At 41.4% G+C, this 19031-nt stretch overlaps 2 protein-coding genes and 1 long non-coding RNA gene across 9 annotated transcripts in view; 1 reads left to right on the top strand and 2 right to left on the bottom strand.

The window, feature by feature from the left end:
- Window positions 1–1833, bottom strand: part of pip4k2aa (phosphatidylinositol-5-phosphate 4-kinase, type II, alpha a) — a 51003-nt gene extending 49170 nt beyond the window's left edge. For both annotated transcript variants that reach the window (XM_088402575.1, XM_088402576.1), the window contains exon 1: window positions 733–1833. In XM_088402575.1, the coding sequence (XP_088258701.1) occupies window positions 733–873 (141 nt within the window). In that variant the 5' untranslated portion in view covers window positions 874–1833. The remainder of the gene's footprint in view (window positions 1–732) is intronic.
- Window positions 1135–18505, top strand: LOC148407586 (armadillo repeat-containing protein 3-like). Of its 6 annotated transcripts, none has more exons than XR_015863721.1 (18): window positions 1135–1879; window positions 2634–2692; window positions 2771–2888; window positions 2960–3085; window positions 8160–8228; window positions 8311–8483; window positions 8573–8767; window positions 9088–9304; window positions 9430–9582; window positions 9647–9755; window positions 10160–10409; window positions 16482–16618; window positions 16861–17029; window positions 17124–17215; window positions 17324–17488; window positions 17612–17774; window positions 17869–18311; window positions 18400–18505. XR_015863721.1 is itself a non-coding variant. In XM_088402566.1 (18 exons), the coding sequence occupies exons 3-18, from the start codon at window positions 2642–2644 to the stop codon at window positions 18073–18075; spliced, it is 2394 nt and encodes a 797-aa protein (XP_088258692.1). In that variant the 5' UTR covers window positions 1135–1665; window positions 1771–1879; window positions 2634–2641; the 3' UTR covers window positions 18076–18504. The 6 variants fall into 6 exon arrangements, 5 of the variants coding, with proteins under 5 accessions (XP_088258692.1, XP_088258691.1, XP_088258693.1 ...); XM_088402566.1 differs by having other exon boundaries at window positions 1135–1665; window positions 1771–1879; window positions 17869–18504; XM_088402565.1 differs by having other exon boundaries at window positions 17869–18504.
- LOC148407585 (uncharacterized) overlaps window positions 5502–19031 on the bottom strand; it is a 36077-nt gene continuing 22547 nt past the window's right edge. Inside the window, exon 2 of the long non-coding RNA XR_015863724.1 lies at window positions 5502–16113. This is a non-coding gene — a long non-coding RNA (uncharacterized LOC148407585). The remainder of the gene's footprint in view (window positions 16114–19031) is intronic.

Raw genomic sequence — 19031 nt, 5'->3', positions numbered from 1 at the left:
CCCCCTATCAACATCCAAACAGAGGAAAATTAAAATTTCATAAAGGCCAAGGTCAAAGCTTAAACCTGATTCTCATTGAAAACATCTGTTGGGGGACCCAAAGAGGACTCACAGGAGAAAACTCATATTCTGACAGATTCTGCTTAAGCAAAAAAAGTGAGTCAGAAACTCCAGTACATAATAACAGAATGTAATTCAAATAAACGTTGCTTCAACAAGGTGTTAAGTGTCAGTTGCACAATAATGAAACCAGTTAATTGTTTATCATTTTGGTATTACCTCCCACATATATTTGTTTAAATTGTAGAAGTAATTTCACCTTTACTATCAAGTCAATGACATAAAATTGCTCTATCGCACATTCTAAACAATATTTTTTGAAAGGTGATTACATTGTTGTCGTCTTCCAATCGTTGTTTGCACTAAGAGCAAACGATGGGCATTGACCCAATAAAAAATGTAAGGGGCAGAGATAAGCTTTCTAGTCAGGTAAAATGCATTGCCTCATGACATCAAGCGCAGCAGCTTATCCTGGATGAGCATAACGGGGGCTAACGAATATTTGACATCGAAAACACACATACAACTTGCAATAAAAACATGCTTCTATGAATTATTCAAATTCTAACAAAACACTTGCTGAAAACCGGTAGCCACTTATACAGATGACTGTCACACAGTGAGGACATTAACATGTTTACTGTAATTAAGACAAAAAATGGTAAGACTTACGGAATGGTTGACTCCCCACATAACCACGCTGAGTTGAGGATCACTGGCACGGAAGAGCTTCACTTTCTGGGCAACGAAATGCTTTTTTTTGGTCTTGGTTTTGCTCGCAATGGCTGAAGCAATATTGCCCGCTGAAGCCATCTTTCAGCAAGCTGGTTGAAGAAATTGCAGTCGGCGGGTTGATGTTCAGATTGTATTCCCTGATCTGGCACAGTGGCCACCACCCCGCGACTCAGTATTTAGTGCAATACATTTAGTCAGCTGCTATGGCAAAATGTCTTAATCCCTTTTCTTCACGAAATATCCACCACAGCTTGGATAAAACCATATGGCCAAATCTCAACAAGAACCAATGGGGGCGGGGGATGTAATGTTGGAAGCTAATATTGCTGTTCTCGATCGCCAGGAAGTCCACACAGTCCCCCAGTGTGCATCATTGAGCGCGTCTCTTCCCCCTTTCGGTTCGGCCGTGGAATCCGCAGCCCTTTGACGACGTGAAGCCTCACTGAGCTGGCATTAGCATAGTCGAAGCATGATCGTTAGCATCAACATATGTTAGCTGCATAATAAGGCGCCAGGCGTGTAAAACTTGACAATATTGCATATAATGATGTGAGACGTGCTCGCGTTGTCTCGACAAAACCACAAGATTGAGAATGTTATTACGAGAAAGAAGCCACGGGATACTGTTGACCCCCAACTAACTTTGCTCATCCGACCTTCGCTGGCCACCGGTCTGCCGAACACCTGCTGTCAGTCTGCAAGCTAGCTTGTTAGCTGTTAGCATTAGCAGCCCAAGTAGCAATCTGAGGCGAAAACCTTTGTCCTACACTTTCGTGCTCCGTCCGTGGATATGCCAAAGCTGTTGTCCTTTAATGTCGCTGTCCCGTTGTAAACGCAACGAAGGCGACGCCTTTAAAATAAAGTCGACAGGTGATCTAAATCCGTGCGCGGCACTTCTGGTTCATGTGTGCTGCTGCTGTTTGGTGACAGCTCGACAGTGGCGAGCTGACAATCAAGGCAGCTTGGCCTTTGCAGGGGCTGCGTCCCGATTCGCTGCAGTTCTGGCCGCCAGGACCAGGCTACCTCTCCGTGCAGTCCCCTCTCACTACATCGTCCGTATGCGCAGGCGAATATCATTTATTTGGTGAGATGATATTTTTGTTTGCTGCAGGTAAAATATGAGTATCCATCAATTCTGATTATTTGAGGCGGTAAATGGAAGACGGCACCGTACCAAACTTGCCAGGCCATAGATTGTTGAACTGAGTATTTTAAATTTGTCGAGGTGTTTACTACGAAAAAAACGAAACATGTCAATGTATTCTTTAATTTTAATTTATAATGAACCATTTACTTATTACACATATACCCTATATAGATCAATTTTCATTCATCAATTTTAGGGCAAAACTATTACAAATTTCTTGAGAATGTAAATGCAGCGTGGGAGTGAGATCCTACCGCTGCCGTGTACTCAAAATATAATGGCAGATTTTTCCACCCAACAATAAAGCGATCAAGGAAGTACAAAAATGTTAATAATTGTTTTATATATATATATATATATATATATATATATATATATATATATATATATATATATATATATATATATATATATATATATATATATATATATATATATAAAACACTTTGGTAACCTTTTTTTTTAATGTCATCATTCGAGCTAATTTAACACAATGCATTCCTTCAAGCAACGTTGCTATGGTAACCCACGTCAAGCTAAGTTTGTTGTCAGTGGCGTTTGGACTATGTCCACGAAGCCTACACTTAAAGCAAGCGAGCAGTTTGACACTAATTATTTAGAATTCAAAGGATAAAATAAGTGGGAAACTTTCAAAAACAATGAAATTACTCAAACTCATGTTCTTTTGCAGGTGACACAATGGGGAGAAGAGATAAGAAAACCGTGACAAGTATTGAGTCTTTAAGCACGGTGAGTTGCGCTTTCAAGTATTGTTGCCACATTGGAGCTGTATACAAACTGCAGTAACATCTTCCTGTCTTCTCACAGATTGAAGCACGCCAAATCACATTCAAAACACTAGCAACTGCAATTCTACTACTAAGATCTTCCGAAGAGAACATTTTGTTCAAAGCATGTGAAGCAATCTATGAATTCGCAGAGGAAGGTGAGGAGGGGATAGGGTCCATCCGTCGATCTGTCTAATCTATTTTGAGTCTCGTCCCTCTCCGCATGCAGGAGACGTAAACAAGGTTTACCTGACGGAGCATGGGGCATTGAGGCCTCTCAGTCAGCTCATCACTCACCCCAACAGTAAGATCAGACGCAATGCCATCATTGGACTCGGCGTCATGGCTACCAACAGTAAGTCTATGTCATACAGTACGTGCGTGCATGTGGCTTAGTGTAAACGAACGAGTTAATATGTTATCCATTCTGCTCCAATCCTATGGAGTAGACCAGGTACACTTTGGGGCCGGCTACACTTCGGGGCCGGGGTTGCCCTTGCACGTTGACTCAAAGCGAAGCCTGCAGCCGACAAAAAAGTCAGTGGGCCGAAAGGATTGACAATTAGCCTTCACTTTTCTTTTTAATATCAAACGGCACCCTCCAACTAATAACTTCCGCCACGCATACGCACCTCGTTTTTTCGTACTCTCACTCGTTCGCCCACTCTCTCACTTGCCACACCCAACTCATAAGGCGCCATATTCACAACAATGCATACTGGTGTTGGGCAAGTACTTAAAAACTGTAATGCATTATTTATTAGTTACTACTGTCATTTAAAATAAATTAGTTACATCACAATATTACTGTATTTGAAATGTAATGCGTTACACTACTATTGGATTGCTTTTATATTACTCTAACCATCATAACTGGAAATATCAATTTGCCATTCTAAATGTAGCTCATTACGCTCATTACACACCCAGTGAAAGGTTGCCCTTAAGACTAAAAACAGTATAAATCATTTAATCTGTATAGTATTGTAAACCTTTAAAGATAAAATACATTTTTTTTGTATTTTAATCCCTTTGTTACTTAGCTTCAAAGCATGGTGCTGCATTGTTTATGCTGTAGGCATAAAACATGAGTTTTGTATACTTCATCATCTTGATACATATTTACCAGGACTGTAAAATTAGCGTTATCTTACCTTGTCATTATTGCCAGTTGTGATAGGGATCTTGCTGACAAGGTTTCGAAATGCTGGTGAACCCACTGTGGGAAGCAGCAGCATTTCTTCTATGTCCAACATAGTCCGCCTCAAATCGCCTAACCTTTTGAGGTTGCAGTGTCGAGAGAGTGCAATCCTCCGCATAGTTTCTTTTCGCTAACTTCACTTTACTATGCCAACACTCTAAATGGTTTATCAAATTACTGGTCCTATTTAGCAAAGTGGACAGCTCCTTAGGTGTCACGCACAAAGTGCACCTGACGATAACTGTATATTTTGTTCTTTATCTCTGATGGACTCCACTCTCGTGTTTTTGGCGAATTTGGAGGGGTGGGGGGTGTTAAGGCTAAAAATTAATCGTAATGCATAGTGTTACTCTCATTTGTAGCGAGTACAATATTACTATTTTTTTGTGCGTAATATATTAGACTACCGCATTGCAGCAAAAGGTAATTCATCACGGTAATTACATTACTTTTGTAATATGCACTGGGTTATCACAGCAAACCAACTGCTGGGTTAACAGTCAAGTGCAGCGCAGACAAGGCTACCAGTACAAATTTGCCCAGATTTGGGGTTGGTTGTTAAGCGAATAGCGAGTTGCTTATTGCACTTTTCCTCTGGTTTGTGCATTTTTAAAAAGGCAGCAGCGGCTTGCAATATATACGATAATTCCTCAAATACAAGATACTTTTTTTCACAAAATGAAGGACAAAAGTATGGGCGCATCCTATAAACAGTAACTTAAAAATGTGTTTTTGTTTTTTTTTTTTTTTTAATTTTCACCATTTAAGGAAGATTGAACTGCCAGCCAGCCACACAAACCAAGTTTTGTTGCACAGATGTGCATTTTTATATTCTTACTTACGATATTACCGTAACGGGATGAGCTGGAGGGCGGATGTCAGGTGGGTCCGCAAGTTCCTGTTGCAGCTAACAACAGTTTTTGTTAGCTGACGTAGTTATGGCATTATTAAAAAAAAAAAAAAAAAAAAAAAAAAAAAGCAAACAACCACCATCCGAATCTGACGTTATGATAACCTTAAACAAAAAATGTCACGGTATTGAAATTACAGCTCTAAAATGTATAATTTCAAAATGTTTTGGTAAATGGCATTTTTCCTAGTTTATATAAACAGTTTTGTTTATAGTGTAAATGCACAGCTATATTTTGAAAAGTGACTGATTTGAAATGAACTGCCATTGAGTGATTGTAGTTTATTTCAAGTCAATCGTTCAGCTACTATGTGTAGTAATAAATAACACAATGTGGATTCTGTCGTTTCATGTCAATGAGAGTCTTGTTATCGAAAGCCAAAAAACTACCAGACAGCTGACTTTTTATGTTTAGATAGGGAGAAGGGGGAAAGTTTGATTGGTTTGTCTTCTTGACCCACACTTTAGCTCGCTATACTGCTAGTTTACTACCTCAAACTATAAAAAAAACAACAAAAAAAACCACTATAAACATAAATGTGGTAATTTACTGTGGTAACTTAAGTTGACAAACCAGAAAGTGAACATGAGAACTGTCAGAGAAATCTCTAAAAGAAGACTAGGACAGCAGCAAAAAAGAGTAACTCAGACCAACCAAGATTGACTTTTCTCTTCCCAGGCACAGGGAGAAGAGCTTGGCGAATGAATTCATGCGCTGCCAATAGCACTTATTCGTCGCTCAAGCGTCCCTGCCTGCTTTTTATTCATTCAGCAAAGCATTGCACATGACAAGACATAACAAAAAGAGCCAGTCGGGCGCCACCAACAGCTGGGCCAAGGTCCCAGCTCACACTTTGCTGTGTCAACAGCTTTATCTAAGGACTGGGGCGAGATGACCTAGGACTGCATTGATGGATAGCAATGCACATTATTCTAGACAAGAAATAAGCACATAATGATAACATAATATATGATTCTTTTCACAAGAACGTGATTGGCTAAGGCAGCCAAAAAGTAAAAGTCACAACGAGTGCAGGCTCCCATTGCTGGCTGCACCTGCCTTGTGTAAAACAATTGTTTCACAACACCCCTACAAAAAAAAAAAAAAAAAACGTATCTTGAGGACGCACGTTGATTTGAAAGTATGCATCTCATGGCAAAAAGTGTTCAACGTGCACACAAGCAAATGATAGCACTGTTGGTGAAACATGGATGCAGCGCAACCTCAGGTATTTATGGTAAAATTAACACAAACTGCGTCACAAGGAAAAGAGAAACAACTTTTTCGAGCGCATACAAAGTTACACTGGTGAGGCGTTCACAGACTACTCACAGTGTGGGAAATCGGAACACACTGCAACAAATAAAACAACTCACAGATATACAATATACAGATATTAAAACATCTTGCGGATATGAACAAATGAAAATATGAAGAGTTTAGGAAGTTTTAGTTTTATTCTGCTTTCCTATAATGTCTACATTGCTCCCAAAGTGTTGGTGCGTCAAAAAAAAAAAAAAAAATGGTGTGCACGTGTGTACCTACACATATGGCATGTCAGAAACTGTACAATTGTCAATATTTGGACATAGTGGATTAGTAGTTTTTTCTTTTCCATTTTCATCCATTCATTCATCCTTTCGCCACAGCTTTATCCAGAGTCGGGTCGCGGGAGCAGCAGCTTGAGCAGGGAAGCACAGACTCACCCCAGTTGCTTCCTCCAGCTCCTTCAGGAGGATCCCCAGGCGTTCCCAGGCCAGCTGAGAGACATAGTCCCTCCAGCATGTCCTCTGTTGTCCCTGGGGCCTCCTTCCGGTGGCATATGCCCATCCTCAGGGTGGCGTCCGTGAGGTATCCTAACCAGGTGCCCAAACCACCTTAACTGGCTGGTCTCAACGTGGAGGAGCAGCGGTTCTACACTGATTCCTTCTCGGTTGATTGAGCTCACCTTAAAGGAGAGCTCAATCTTAAAAGGAATCTTAAAGGAAACTAATTTCAGCCACTTGTATCCGGGATCTCGTTCTTTCGGTCACGACCTACAGCTTGTGTCCATAGATGGAGTGTGAGGTGAGAGTTGAAACTCCTTCTGACTGGAGACTCAAAAAAAGGGACATTCCTGCCAGACCCTCATGATATGTTTGGGTCTGCCAGGTCTGACCGGCATCATCCCCCACCATTGGAGGCAACATTCCATCAGGTGGTGATCAGGTGACAGTTCCATCCCTCGCTTCACCCAATTGTCCAAAACATGCGCCCGTAAATCCAATTACATGATTACAAAGTTGAGCATCCCACTGCGGCCTAGGATGGCCCGATGCCAAGTGCACATATGGACACCCTTTGAACATGGTGTTCATTATGGACAATCTGTGATGAGCACCACGTGGGTTCAGATTAGGGGGCGGCTCTTCCAATCACGATACTTCAGGTCTCACAGTCATTGCCTATGTAAGCATTGAAGTTTCTCGGCAGAATAAGGGAGTGCCCAGGGGGGAGCACTTTCCTGCACACACTCCAAGGACTCCAAAGAGGGTGGGTACTTCAAACTGCTGTTTAGTGCATAAGCACAAACCACGGTCAGGAACCAGTCAGAATACCCTCTTCATTGAGGTGAAACCAAATGTATAGGTGCTGAGCTGTGTGACAATAAGTATGTCCACACCTGTTCTGCGCCTCTCACCGCGGGCAACTCCAGAGCTAGAGAAAGTCCAACCCCTCTCAAGAGGACTGGGACTTGGGACCTAAGCTGTGCGTGGCAGCTAGTCTGTCTATATCTAGTCTAAACTTTTGCACCTCACAGACCAGCTAAGGCTCTTTCCCTGCTAGAGAGGTGGTGACATTCCATGTCCCAAGAGCTACCTTATGCAGCCGGGGATTGGAGCGCCAAGGCTGCTGCCCAGCTCACATAGCACCCTGGTGGCCCCTCCCACAGGATGTGAGACTATGGGAAAGGGGTACCGATGTTACCCCTTCGAGCTGAGCCCGGACAAGCCCCACCTCCAGGCCTGGCCCTGGAGGGGGGCCCTGGCTTCATGCGTCCGGGCAAGGGAAAACAAGGTCCAATCATTTACCTCATCATGAAGTGTCTGTGAGCTGTGCTATGTCTGGGGTGCCACCATTTGCAATCTCCTTTAAACATGGGATTTTTGACGGGAATCAAACTGGCATAGCTGCAAGTGGCAACCTTGGGGCATGGTGTTGCATCACTGGGCCAGAGTAGCACATGAAGAAGTAATGGGTTTGCTTGGCAGGCACACTTAACTGTGCTAAGTGCAGGGCAAAAATGCCTCAAATTTCGGTTGTGTCATCACTTAAAGGTACAGCAAGGAGTGTCCTGCAAAACATAGATGTTATTCCATCAATCATTGAGAGACTATCCTCTGATGGTAAGTGTCATGCTCAAATGAGGAATTAATATTCCTTTATATGAACAGTACTCTACTATGTTCTTTTTGCACTGTCAACAAGACACAGCTGTCCAAGAATTTGGGACCCTATTCCTCTCCTCTATGTCCACGGAGTCCTGCTGTAAGGTGCAAATCATTGACAACAAGGGTCTGCCAATGTTAGTCAACCTCCTTTCTAGTGCTGACCCAGATGTTCAGAAGAACTCTCTAGATACCATATACAACTTAATTCAGGTGCTTCAAATCACATAAAACAAATTGGAGTCACAGAAATTACCTAAAAATACATAAAATTAACAACTGATGATCTTCTCCCTATCAAGGACACACAAATATGCTCGGCCGTCATTGAATTACAAGGGATACGTCATTTACTCACTCTGCTGAAGTCAGCCTTCAATGTTCTCCAGCAACTTGCTTTGAAAACAATGCAGGTGATTGCAACTTGTGAAGAGTCACAAAGTGCCTTCAGGGAAGAACAGGGTTTTAATGAGCTTATAGAGATCCTCAATAATAAGGTTGGTAAGTGTATAACATTCATGTGCAGTGTGGAAATATGTGGATGAAGTATTGAGACACCAGGAGCTGATTGGCCTCCTTCAGTAGATCCAACAGAATTGACATTCTTGAACATTTTGAGAATGTAGAAAAATCTATCCACAAGTGTGGAACCTGCTAGAGCAGTGAAGGGTAAAATTTTACCATCAATTTTGTCAACACATCCTGATATTGTAAATGTCTGGTGTCCCAATCATTTTATACATATTAAGAAATTTCTTCTTAAATCACCACTTAATTTTAGAATGAATATAACTGGGATTATTCCTACATCTCACAGGATTTGGTTGACCTACATGGGGAAACCTTGCTGGTTCTTTCCAATTGTATGAGTGACTATGACAGTTTCCGGATGATACAAAAAGGAGGAGGCCTTTCCATTCTGATGGAGCTCCTTAATTCCAAAGTGCCTGAAAACCAGGCAACTTTGGTTAAAAATGGCAACATAGAAATCCAGGCCGTTGCTGTTAAGTGCATTGCAAGTGCTGCACAGAACCGTAAGTACAGAACATGAACAAATACAATAAAAATTAAATGCATATGTTTGAAAAGAACTGTATGTAAGCCTACAGGTGAATGATCTATTTTGGAGAGACGGAAAACTTTTTATGCATGTGTACAGCTGGGCTTCAACCATTTTTGAATGAGCAGAGCATTGAGAAGGTACTTGTAGATCTTCTCACCGTGGGCAGCGATAGTGTGAAAGCATTTGGTTGCCAAGCCTTTGCCGCCTTGAGCTCCTCCCAGCCCAGCAAAGACCTCTTCAGAGATTTAGGTACTTTCACCTAGTTGACTTCTGACATCCTCCAGTGCACATATGATGAATTTCTTTCCTTTAGGCGGCATTCCGGTTGTGGTTCGATTACTGAAGAGTAAGTGTCCAGTGATCATAGAGTATGCTACCCAGGGCCTCACCAACCTCACATCGGGAGACCAGCTCAATACTATGTAAGACCTAGACAAGAAGACTAATTTCCCACCCTGCCCATCCACAAGATTTACACAAATAATGTAAAATAATAATAAAATTCAATTCAATTAATATGATTAGCAGCATAGTGCTGCATTGAGTGAGAAAGTTATACATGTACAATGTCTTACCCGATTATTCTTCAGACCACTCGTGGTTTCAGCTGACATTTCACTGGTCTGTAATTTAACATTGTGTTCTTTGTAATTAAAGATAATTCTGATAGTGTGCGCAATTCTTTTCTTGCCCCTAGCTGTTTTTGTTTGCTCCAAATTTTTACATTGAGGCAGTCAGACACAAAATTCAAACATAAGCATGAACATTATACAACTATATGTGAATTATTATTAAATTATCTTTATTATTATTATGGCACCACCAGGGAAGTATTTAATGCAGGAGGACCAGAGGTACTTGTGCAGAGGCTTCAAGACACATGTGCTAAAGTGGTGGCCAATTCAATAACATTACTTGGCAGGATGGCAGGACAAGAAGCCATCCGGAGTGAGATAATAGCACAGGATGTGATGCCAGCAATTGTAGAGCCCTTGAAATCAGAAGACACAGAGGTTCTAATCTGTGCTTTGGTCTGCATCTGCGAATTGGCATTTGAGGAAGACGCCAGAACACAGGTTAGTTGAATGCTATCTAATACATATAATACAATACAATGTGACACACAGCAGATAGATACTTAATTTAGGAGACAATAACAGTGTCAAACGTCTATGCATATTACTGAGTGATGTTTATAATTCTTTTGTCAGCCCTTTTTAAATGAGACAACCAAGAACTGTAACATTAAGAAAACCTACACAAATAAGACAAGAATAAAAATAATCAATTATCACCTAATGCACAAATAATTGAACATTCTTACCATAATCAATGTAATGACAATGATGTTTGATGTTTATGCCCCATTATATTGTGCATTGCTCATGGGTGCTTGATGTGTCTGGAATGTGTCTACTATATACCAAAGTAGTTTCTCTCCATTTCAATGCATTGCTGTTTTACGTAGCCAATTTATTTGTTTTTCAAGGTGTAAGTTTTAATGTATCGCAGTGGTCAAAATAAAGCAGCTGATCATGCAGTTTACCCTGTCACTTTAAAAATTGACAATTGAAAAATTAGAACATTAGCAGGGTATGCACAAAATTTGAATAGCTATATTGCACAATATGAGGGTGAAGTTTACATTAAAACTCTAAAATTGTTTGAACATTTTGCATTGAATTTATTTTAGAATAAATAAGATATAATATTGAAATACATGATACTTTGAAAATTTTGACCGTGTTTTAGAGTAGAATATAAAAGGTTGGAATGAATCAAACCATTAAATAAATATTTTTTGGTTTTACTTCAATTAATTCCAGAATGACTTATAAAAAAGAGCTTTTAGTTACTGGCCATATAGCCGAGCCGTACCACACATTATGCGTGAATTTACTAATTTCTTATTAAGACACAGAATGTGACCCAGTACATTTTTTCAAAAGTGACATGTACTGATGCACATGAACTGGAAAACGAAAATGATTCTGACTTAAATGGGAATAGCATATTGCTGGCGCAGAGCTAAAGCTAAAACCTGATGTCACATCAATCAATCAATCAATCAAATTTTATTTATATAGCCCTAAATCACCGAAGTCTCAAAGGGCTTCACAGAATGAAAAGAGGTCGTACAAAGACATCTTTTCAGTATAGGGTACACAACAGCATCCCCTGTCAAAGCTCCCAGAAGGGGAAGGAAAAACTCAAAAACCCCAAATTAGGGGAAAATCAGAAACCTCCAGAAGGGACCACAGGTGGGAGGAGCCCCCTTCCAGGCCCACAGGTTGAAGTGGATGCTGCATGTACCAGACACAGAAACAACATAAATTACAGAAAACATAATGTGCTATATAGTGCAGTGATGTCTTGACAGCAGGCAAGGTCATTGGGCAGGAACCATCCCACATTCCACCCAGGTGGACTGCAGACGGCCGAACTCCTAACCCATGATGGTCGACCAACGCAGGACCCAATGGAGGCGGTCAAGTCAACCCTCACCATCTAGCTAGCCCCCTCCCCCAGCCGGAAGAGGGGGGCAGGAAAAAAGAAAAAGGAAGAAGGCTACAGACAGGCTAAATTAACTAAATGCTTTTGAATATAAATGTGTTTTTAGTCGGGATTTAAAGATTTCTACTGAGGTGGCTGCGCGAACTTCCATAGGTAGGGCATTCCATAGTACTGGCGCGCGAATGGAAAATGCCCTTGATCAATTGACTTCTTTTTAGCTCGTGGGGTCGATAGCAAACCGGCATTTTGCGATCGAAGTTGTCGGAGCGGAACATAAGGTGATACTAAGTCGACGAGATAGGAAGGAGCTAAACCGTGTAGAATTTTATAAGTAATTAACAGCACCTTAAAATCACATCTCACGTGTATTGGAAGCCAATGCAGGTCAGCTAGAATCGGAGTAATATGATCAAACTTTCTCGTCCTTGTCAATAGTCTCGCTGCTGCATTCTGTACACACTGCAGGCTTTTAATGTAGGACATGGGAAGTCCAGAAAACAAAATGTTGCAATAGTCTAGGCGCGACGTAACAAATGCATGAATTAATGTTTCTGCATCGCTAAGAGAAAGAATAGGGCGAATTTTAGCTATATTGTGGAGGTGAAAAAACGCCGTTCTTGTCATGTTATTAATATGTGTTCGAAAGGAGAGAGTGGAGTCAAATATCACGCCGAGATTTTTTGCAGAACTACTTTGGGAAATAATACAGTTTTCTAGGTTCAGCGTGGTATTCTTAAGCAAGTGCTGATGCTGAGCAGGGCCAATAACTAACATCTCAGTTTTATTTGGGTTGAGAAGCAGAAAATTGGAAGACATCCATTGTTTAATCTCGGCAAGGCAAGCCTCCAGTTTACTGCACTTGCACGGATCCGTTATTTCTAGGGGCATATAGAGTTGGGTATCATCAGCATAGCAATGAAAACTAATAGCATGTTTGCGTATAATATCGCCGAGAGGAATCATGTAGATGTTGAACAGTAAGGGACCAAGTACTGACCCCTGCGGGACACCACATGAGACGGAGAAAGACTCAGAGATCGCATCACCATAAGAAACACTATGCGTCCTTCCCAGGATGTAAGATCTGAACCAAGAAAGTGCTGATCCCGAGATACCAACACATGATCGAAGACGTTCTATAAGAATATGATGATCAATAGTGTCAAATGCGGCACTAAGATCAAGGAGTAATAGTACTGATGAGACGTTGGAATCCAAGGCTAATAGAAGATCATTCGTCACTTTTACTAGGGCTGTCTCAGTTGAGTGGTTGGCCCTAAAACCTGACTGAAGGAGTTCAAATCTATTGTTGTCTATCATAAAATCGCTAAGCTGTCGTGCTACAACTTTCTCAAGAATTTTGGCGATAAACGGAAGGTGTGACACTGGCCTATAGTTAGCGAGATCTTCAGGACCTAGGTGAGGTTTCTTAAGTAATGGTTGAATGACAGCCATCTTAAAAGTCTCAGGTACAATGCCAGAGGAGAGTGACAGGTTGATAATATTCAAGACAGATGACCCTAAGACCGGGAATAAAACTTTGACGAGTTTGCCTGGAAGCGGGTCGAGCATGCAGGACGTCGGCTTTGCTGCATTAACTAGTTGTGTAAGACACTCCAGGGATACTAAATCAAACTGGGACAGGGTAGCCAGACTTTCATGAACCTGATTGTCCGAACTAGCATCAACACTCATAGTCGAGGTGGTGAGCGGCGCTGCCTTTTTTATTTCTTCCCTTATTAGCTGAATCCGCTGAGTAAAGAATTGCATGAAATCGTGTGCTGAATGGAGGGAATTATGATCTGAAATTATGATCAGGAAATCTGCTGCTGCTGTGTTAGCTGCGCTACAGTCTCAAATAAATACTTTGGGTTGTTTTTATTAAGACTAATCATTTTGGAAAAGTGATTGGTTTTTGCTAACCTAAGAGCCTCTTTGTATTTCAGCAAGCTATCGCACCAGGCCTGACGGAAAACCTCGAGTTTAGTTGTTCGCCATTTACGCTCAAGTTGTCTACTTAACAATTTACACATACGCGTTTCCTCCGTAAACCACGGAGTGTGCCGCTTCGGACGAGTTTTAAGTTTCAGCGGCGCAATAGAGTTAAGGGACTTTAAAAGAACCGAATTAAAATCATTCGCGAGCTTATCGACTGAGCCAGTGAAAGACGGAAAGGCAGCTGTTGCGGAAGGTAGTAATTCATAAAGTGCAGCAGTGGTTAAAGAATTAATATCACGGCTCTTAAAGCCTTGGTTGTGGACAACAAGACCACACTGAGCTAGGACTTCAAATGTTATAAGGTAATGATCAGACATAACATTAGAACGCGGCAGAATTGTGACGTTTGAGGCAGTTAGGCCATGGGTTAGCACTAAGTCTAAGATATTACCATTCTGGTGTGTTGCTGCTTTTATTATTTGTGTAAAACCAAATGCATCGATTATTGATTGGAAAGCTACAGTAAGTGGCTCTAGTGGGGAGTTCTTATGAATATTGAAATCACCCATAATTAATATATTATCTGTGTGGGTTATTAAGTCAGCCATAAGTTCAGGGAATTCAGCTAAGAATCCAGAGTATGGGCCAGGAGGACGGTAAATAACTACCACACAGAATGGTGGTGAGGAGCCCGATCGCATAACGAGAGCCTCAAATGTCTTGAAAGTGGGACTCGTGCTCGTGCTAAGCCTAAAATCAGATTCTGAAATTAGGGCGACACCCCCCCCTTTTTTACAAGGACGGGCAACATGTGAGCCCACAAAGTTTGCGGGTGAGGCCTCATTTAATGGTAGGAATTCATTTGGTTTTAGCCAGGTTTCGCAGAGACCAAGCACGTTAAGATTTAGATCTGTAATAAGATCATTTACAAGAAGGGCTTTTGAAGGGAGTGACCTAATATTTATAAAGCCGAATTTAAACTGGGACATTTTTCCCGGACTACTCTGAGTCCTCGTGTTGGTAGTACTAATACCAACAAGATGTTTATGGCTGGGGCTTGCTCTGTATTTTGAGTAATTAAAACCTCTTCGCAATGTTAGTAAAGTAGGAATTCGATTGTTGACGACTACAGCGCGCGTATTGATGCTAATATTCCGCCTAGGCACTTTGTCACTAGTCTTACTGATTAAAGAGGCAGGGCTCTTTTCCTTAATCCACACCACCTCAGCAGAAGTCTTATCAATAGGGCATTTAGCATTAGGTATTGAAACAGTGTGTGGATTGCAGTGACCTAGACTAAGTATGCTATGTGTGTTGTAACAGTCCAGCCTAGTGCCGGTTAACTCTAGCCTTAACGACTCCACACCCGTTCTAGCAGGCTCGCTACTCGCCTGCGACCCGACATGCTCTAATGTGGGAAGTCATGGAAGGCTCAAACAGTAATCTATGTTTCTAGAAAGAGTAATGGCGCCTTTCCAGTTAGGGTGTAGGCCGTCCAATCTCAGCAGGTCGGGCCGGCCCCAGAAAGAGGGCCAATTATCTACAAACTGAAAGCCCTGCTCTTTACAGAAACCAGCCATCCACCGGTTAAGCGAGAATAATCTGCTAAACCTTTCATCATTGCCTCTCGCAGGCAGAGGGCCAGAGACAATAACTCGATGCCGACTCAACTTTCTAGCGAGATTACAAGTCCTAGCTATGTTCTTCTTTGTAATCTCAGACTGCCTCATTCTAGTATCGTTGGAGCCGACGTGTATCACTATGTCCGAGTAGCTAGTGTTGTTTGCACTAGCCTGGTGTCTAGCCCTCTTGCGTGTCAGCTCCCTAAGGTTAGCTTCAATGTCGGGTGCTCTGGCCCCAGGGATACACATTACGGTGGCTGGCTTTTTAAGCTTGATGTTACGGGTGATGGAGTCCCCTATAACTAAAGTGCGGGAGCCAGTAGACTGAGGAGGAGTTTGCCTAGCGAGGGGGCTAAAGCGATTATGTGTCCGAACAGGCTCACCGCGGCTAGCAGGCTTCTTAGGGCTAATGCTAGCCGGACTAGCGGGTAGGCTACGACCCGCACTAGCCGACGCTAGCGGCATTGCGGGAGGGCTATGGCCCGCATTGTCATTATCAGATGTGTCCGTCTGATCTACGATTATCAGACTACTCTGCTCTAGCTGACGGACACGGCCCTCTAGGAGAGAAAGCCTCTCCAAAAGAATAACGCAGGTGTCGCAAGTGACAGATGAGGTGGAGGTGCACGGAGCCATGCTTACCTTAGTACAGCCGAGCGACATACTTACGCTAGCAGAGCTGCACGAGGACGAACGGAGCTAGGGGCTGTTCAGAGAAACGGCGAATCACTAGCTATCGAAGAATGGAAGCAGTCCTCAAAAGTGAAGGAAAAAGAAGACAAAAAAAGCAAAAAAAAGCAACGACGAACCTCATATCACATTCATATCATATTAAAAAATCTATTCTATTTGTCAGTCTGTCAATACCTGTGTGTTATTTTTACCAATCTAACCATTGACCAATCTAAAGTGTTAAAAATTACTTGCTTCCTATCATGATAAAATGCAACTGATTAAATTTGCCATTTTTGAAAAGTGATAAGTTTTGCCAATATGAGGATTCCACCTGATGCTAACAATATACAATAACTGAGATAAACAAGGAACCTAATATTAAAATCTCTTTCAACATAGTTGCGAGATGCTGATGGTCTTGAACCATTGGTCTCTTTGCTGCATTCCAGTCACATGGAGGTGTTGCGCTGCACATGTATGGCGATCAGTGCTTGCGCAAAAGATGAGCCCACTGCTATGGAGATGTGCAAATATGGGTGAGATTCTGATTTAGCAGTTACACAATATGCATCACCTTATTGTTTTTAAAAATGTTTTCAAATAAGAACTGCATAGAATATTCACTATCAAAACATAATGAAAAATAAATGTAGTCAGTACTGTATTTGGTATTGTTTAAAAAAAAAAGCTCACACCATAACTGTCAAAAGAGAGCAGAACAGTGTATCACAATTTTGCATTCTATATAAGGTAAAATATCATCCTTTTTGTGTTTCAGAGCCTTGGAACGCCTTCAAGAAATTGCTCACTCAATCAATCGAAGAAGCAAGTTCACCGAGTTTGCTTTGATTAGTCTGCTCAAATATAACGTGTCTGTCAAGTATGGTTTGCTAGGCTATTTGGCCACTACTGACACTATCACTGATGGATTCTATGATGTTGGGAAGGTGTGTGCATTAGAAAGAGTTTTGGTATTTGGTATTTTTTATTTATTTTTTTGCTTGTTGTTGATATCAAGCACAATAATGTCTTTTTTGTCAGGTTGGTTTCTGTGAGAAGTTTTCTACCTTAGCGGAACTGTACATGGTACCAGTAAACCAGCTACGACCTGTCATTGTTGTCAATGCAATTGAGTATGAATCCCATATATAAGCCATGACACAGCCCAATCCAGTTTGTCTTAAACATTTGGTAATAAATGCTTACAAATCTATTCTGTAATGTACCTTCTTATGATTTAGGATGAGTGATGAAGTGCAACAGAAAGATGAGGTCCAGTCCGAGTGTTTTCAAGAGAGAAATTGTAAAGTGATGGATGACATCGCATTACCTCTTCTAGTTAAAGATGTAAAAGAGTCCATTGAGTCTTTGAAAGAAGAACAGGAAAAATATGTTGCTTTGGCCAGGTGACTATTTCCACATGTGACATGTCATCCATTGTGTGTTCAAATGGGCAACTACTTTGCCGGGATTTCACAAACACTTTTCTAACTGTTAATGCAATTTGTGCTCATCTCTTGGGGTATCAGGTTGGTGACTGAAATTATGGGTGGAGCTGTTAAAAAGGAAGAATTGGACACATTTGCGTGGTTGCAGCATCTGGATGAACTCAGGTGTAAACTGCAGTGTAATGTCATCCCAATTGGCATGATCAGTAAAGGATTTTATTGCCACAGGGCACTTCTTTTCAAGGTACTTTCACTAACCACTTTAAAAAATATCTTGTATTAATGGATGCTTTATCACTCTCTTTTTTGTGAATACGACATTATCATTTTTCATGCAGTATTTGGCTGATGGCATTGGCCTGAATTGCACCCTGGTTAGAGGTGAATACAACAGAGCTTGGAATGAAGTACTACTCTACAAGGAAGAGTCCTGTAGCAATGAAAATTTTGCACAGCCATGTTACTACATCGTGGACCTCATGCACCAGCCTGGAACTTTCCTGGAAGCTGATAGCACTGATGCTATTGAATATAAAAGCTTATAGTAGTAACTGAGTATTAACATGGTGTTTATTACGGACAATCCATCATGAGCACAGACGTTCAATAATTAAACACCAATTGGGTTCAGACTGGGGGCTGGGGGTTCCTCCCAATCATGCCCCTACAGGTCTCACTGTCAATGCCCACGTCAGGTCTCCCTGTCTTTACACACGTGAGCATTACAATACCCCAGCACAATGAAGGAGTCCTCTACAGAACCTCCAATAGCTATCTCTGAGTGAGAATTGGGAAGACGCTACAAATGCTGTTGTAATAAATTGGAATTTGAGTATAAACTCTGTTTCCCTGTTTTTATGTTTGGTCAGCTACGGGCTCCACTCCAGGTCAACGTCGAAGGAGCCTGGAGGGCTGCCTTTCCAAGATCAAAGGATGGATGTCTTCCACTTTTCTGCTTCTCAACCCCAGTAAAAACAGATGTTAGGTATAGCCCCTGCTAATCAACACTTGTTTAAGAATACTACTTTGAATCAGGATTATTGTACTATTTCCCAAAGTGACTTGGCAAAAAAACCTCTTTTCAAACACGTTAAGTCTTTCACTTTTGCAGTATCGTCAAGATTTGACCTATTCTGTCTCCTAGCGATGCGGAAACATTAATTCATGTGTCTGTCATGTGACACCTTCACCATTGTAACATTGTTTTCTGGACTTCCCATGTCTTGCATCAAAACTCTGTCAGTATAAAATGCAGCAGTGAGACTCTTGACAAGGACGAGAAAGTTTGATCATATTACCCTGATACTAGCCATGAATTGGCTTCCAGTGCACCTAAGATGTGATTTTAAGGTGTCGTTAATCACTTATACAAATTTGACACAGTTTAGCTCCTTCCTATCTCGTTGACTTTGTATCACCATATGTTCTGTCCCGACAACTTTGGTCACAAAACGCTGGTTTGTTAAATATACATACAGCGATAAAAATCAGCTGGATCTCT

Source organism: Hippichthys cyanospilos, chromosome 19 (genome assembly GCF_059441005.1).
Source record: "Hippichthys cyanospilos isolate Australia breed blue-spotted pipefish chromosome 19, RoL_Hcya_1.0, whole genome shotgun sequence".
NCBI classification, from domain to species: Eukaryota; Metazoa; Chordata; class Actinopteri; order Syngnathiformes; family Syngnathidae; genus Hippichthys; species Hippichthys cyanospilos.
The sequence above is the reverse complement of the archived record's forward strand: the minus strand, read 5'-3'. Positions and strand labels throughout refer to the sequence as shown.

Bases quoted from the DNA above. Each gene is read 5' to 3' on its own strand.
- LOC148407586 (XM_088402566.1), top strand. From the start codon at position 2,642: ATGGGGAGAAGAGATAAGAAAACCGTGACAAGTATTGAGTCTTTAAGC. The intron at 9,305-9,429 runs GTAAGTACAGAA...GCATGTGTACAG, and splicing joins TGCAAGTGCTGCACAGAACC to CTGGGCTTCAACCATTTTTG. The intron at 17,216-17,323 runs GTATGAATCCCA...CTTATGATTTAG, and splicing joins ATTGTTGTCAATGCAATTGA to GATGAGTGATGAAGTGCAAC.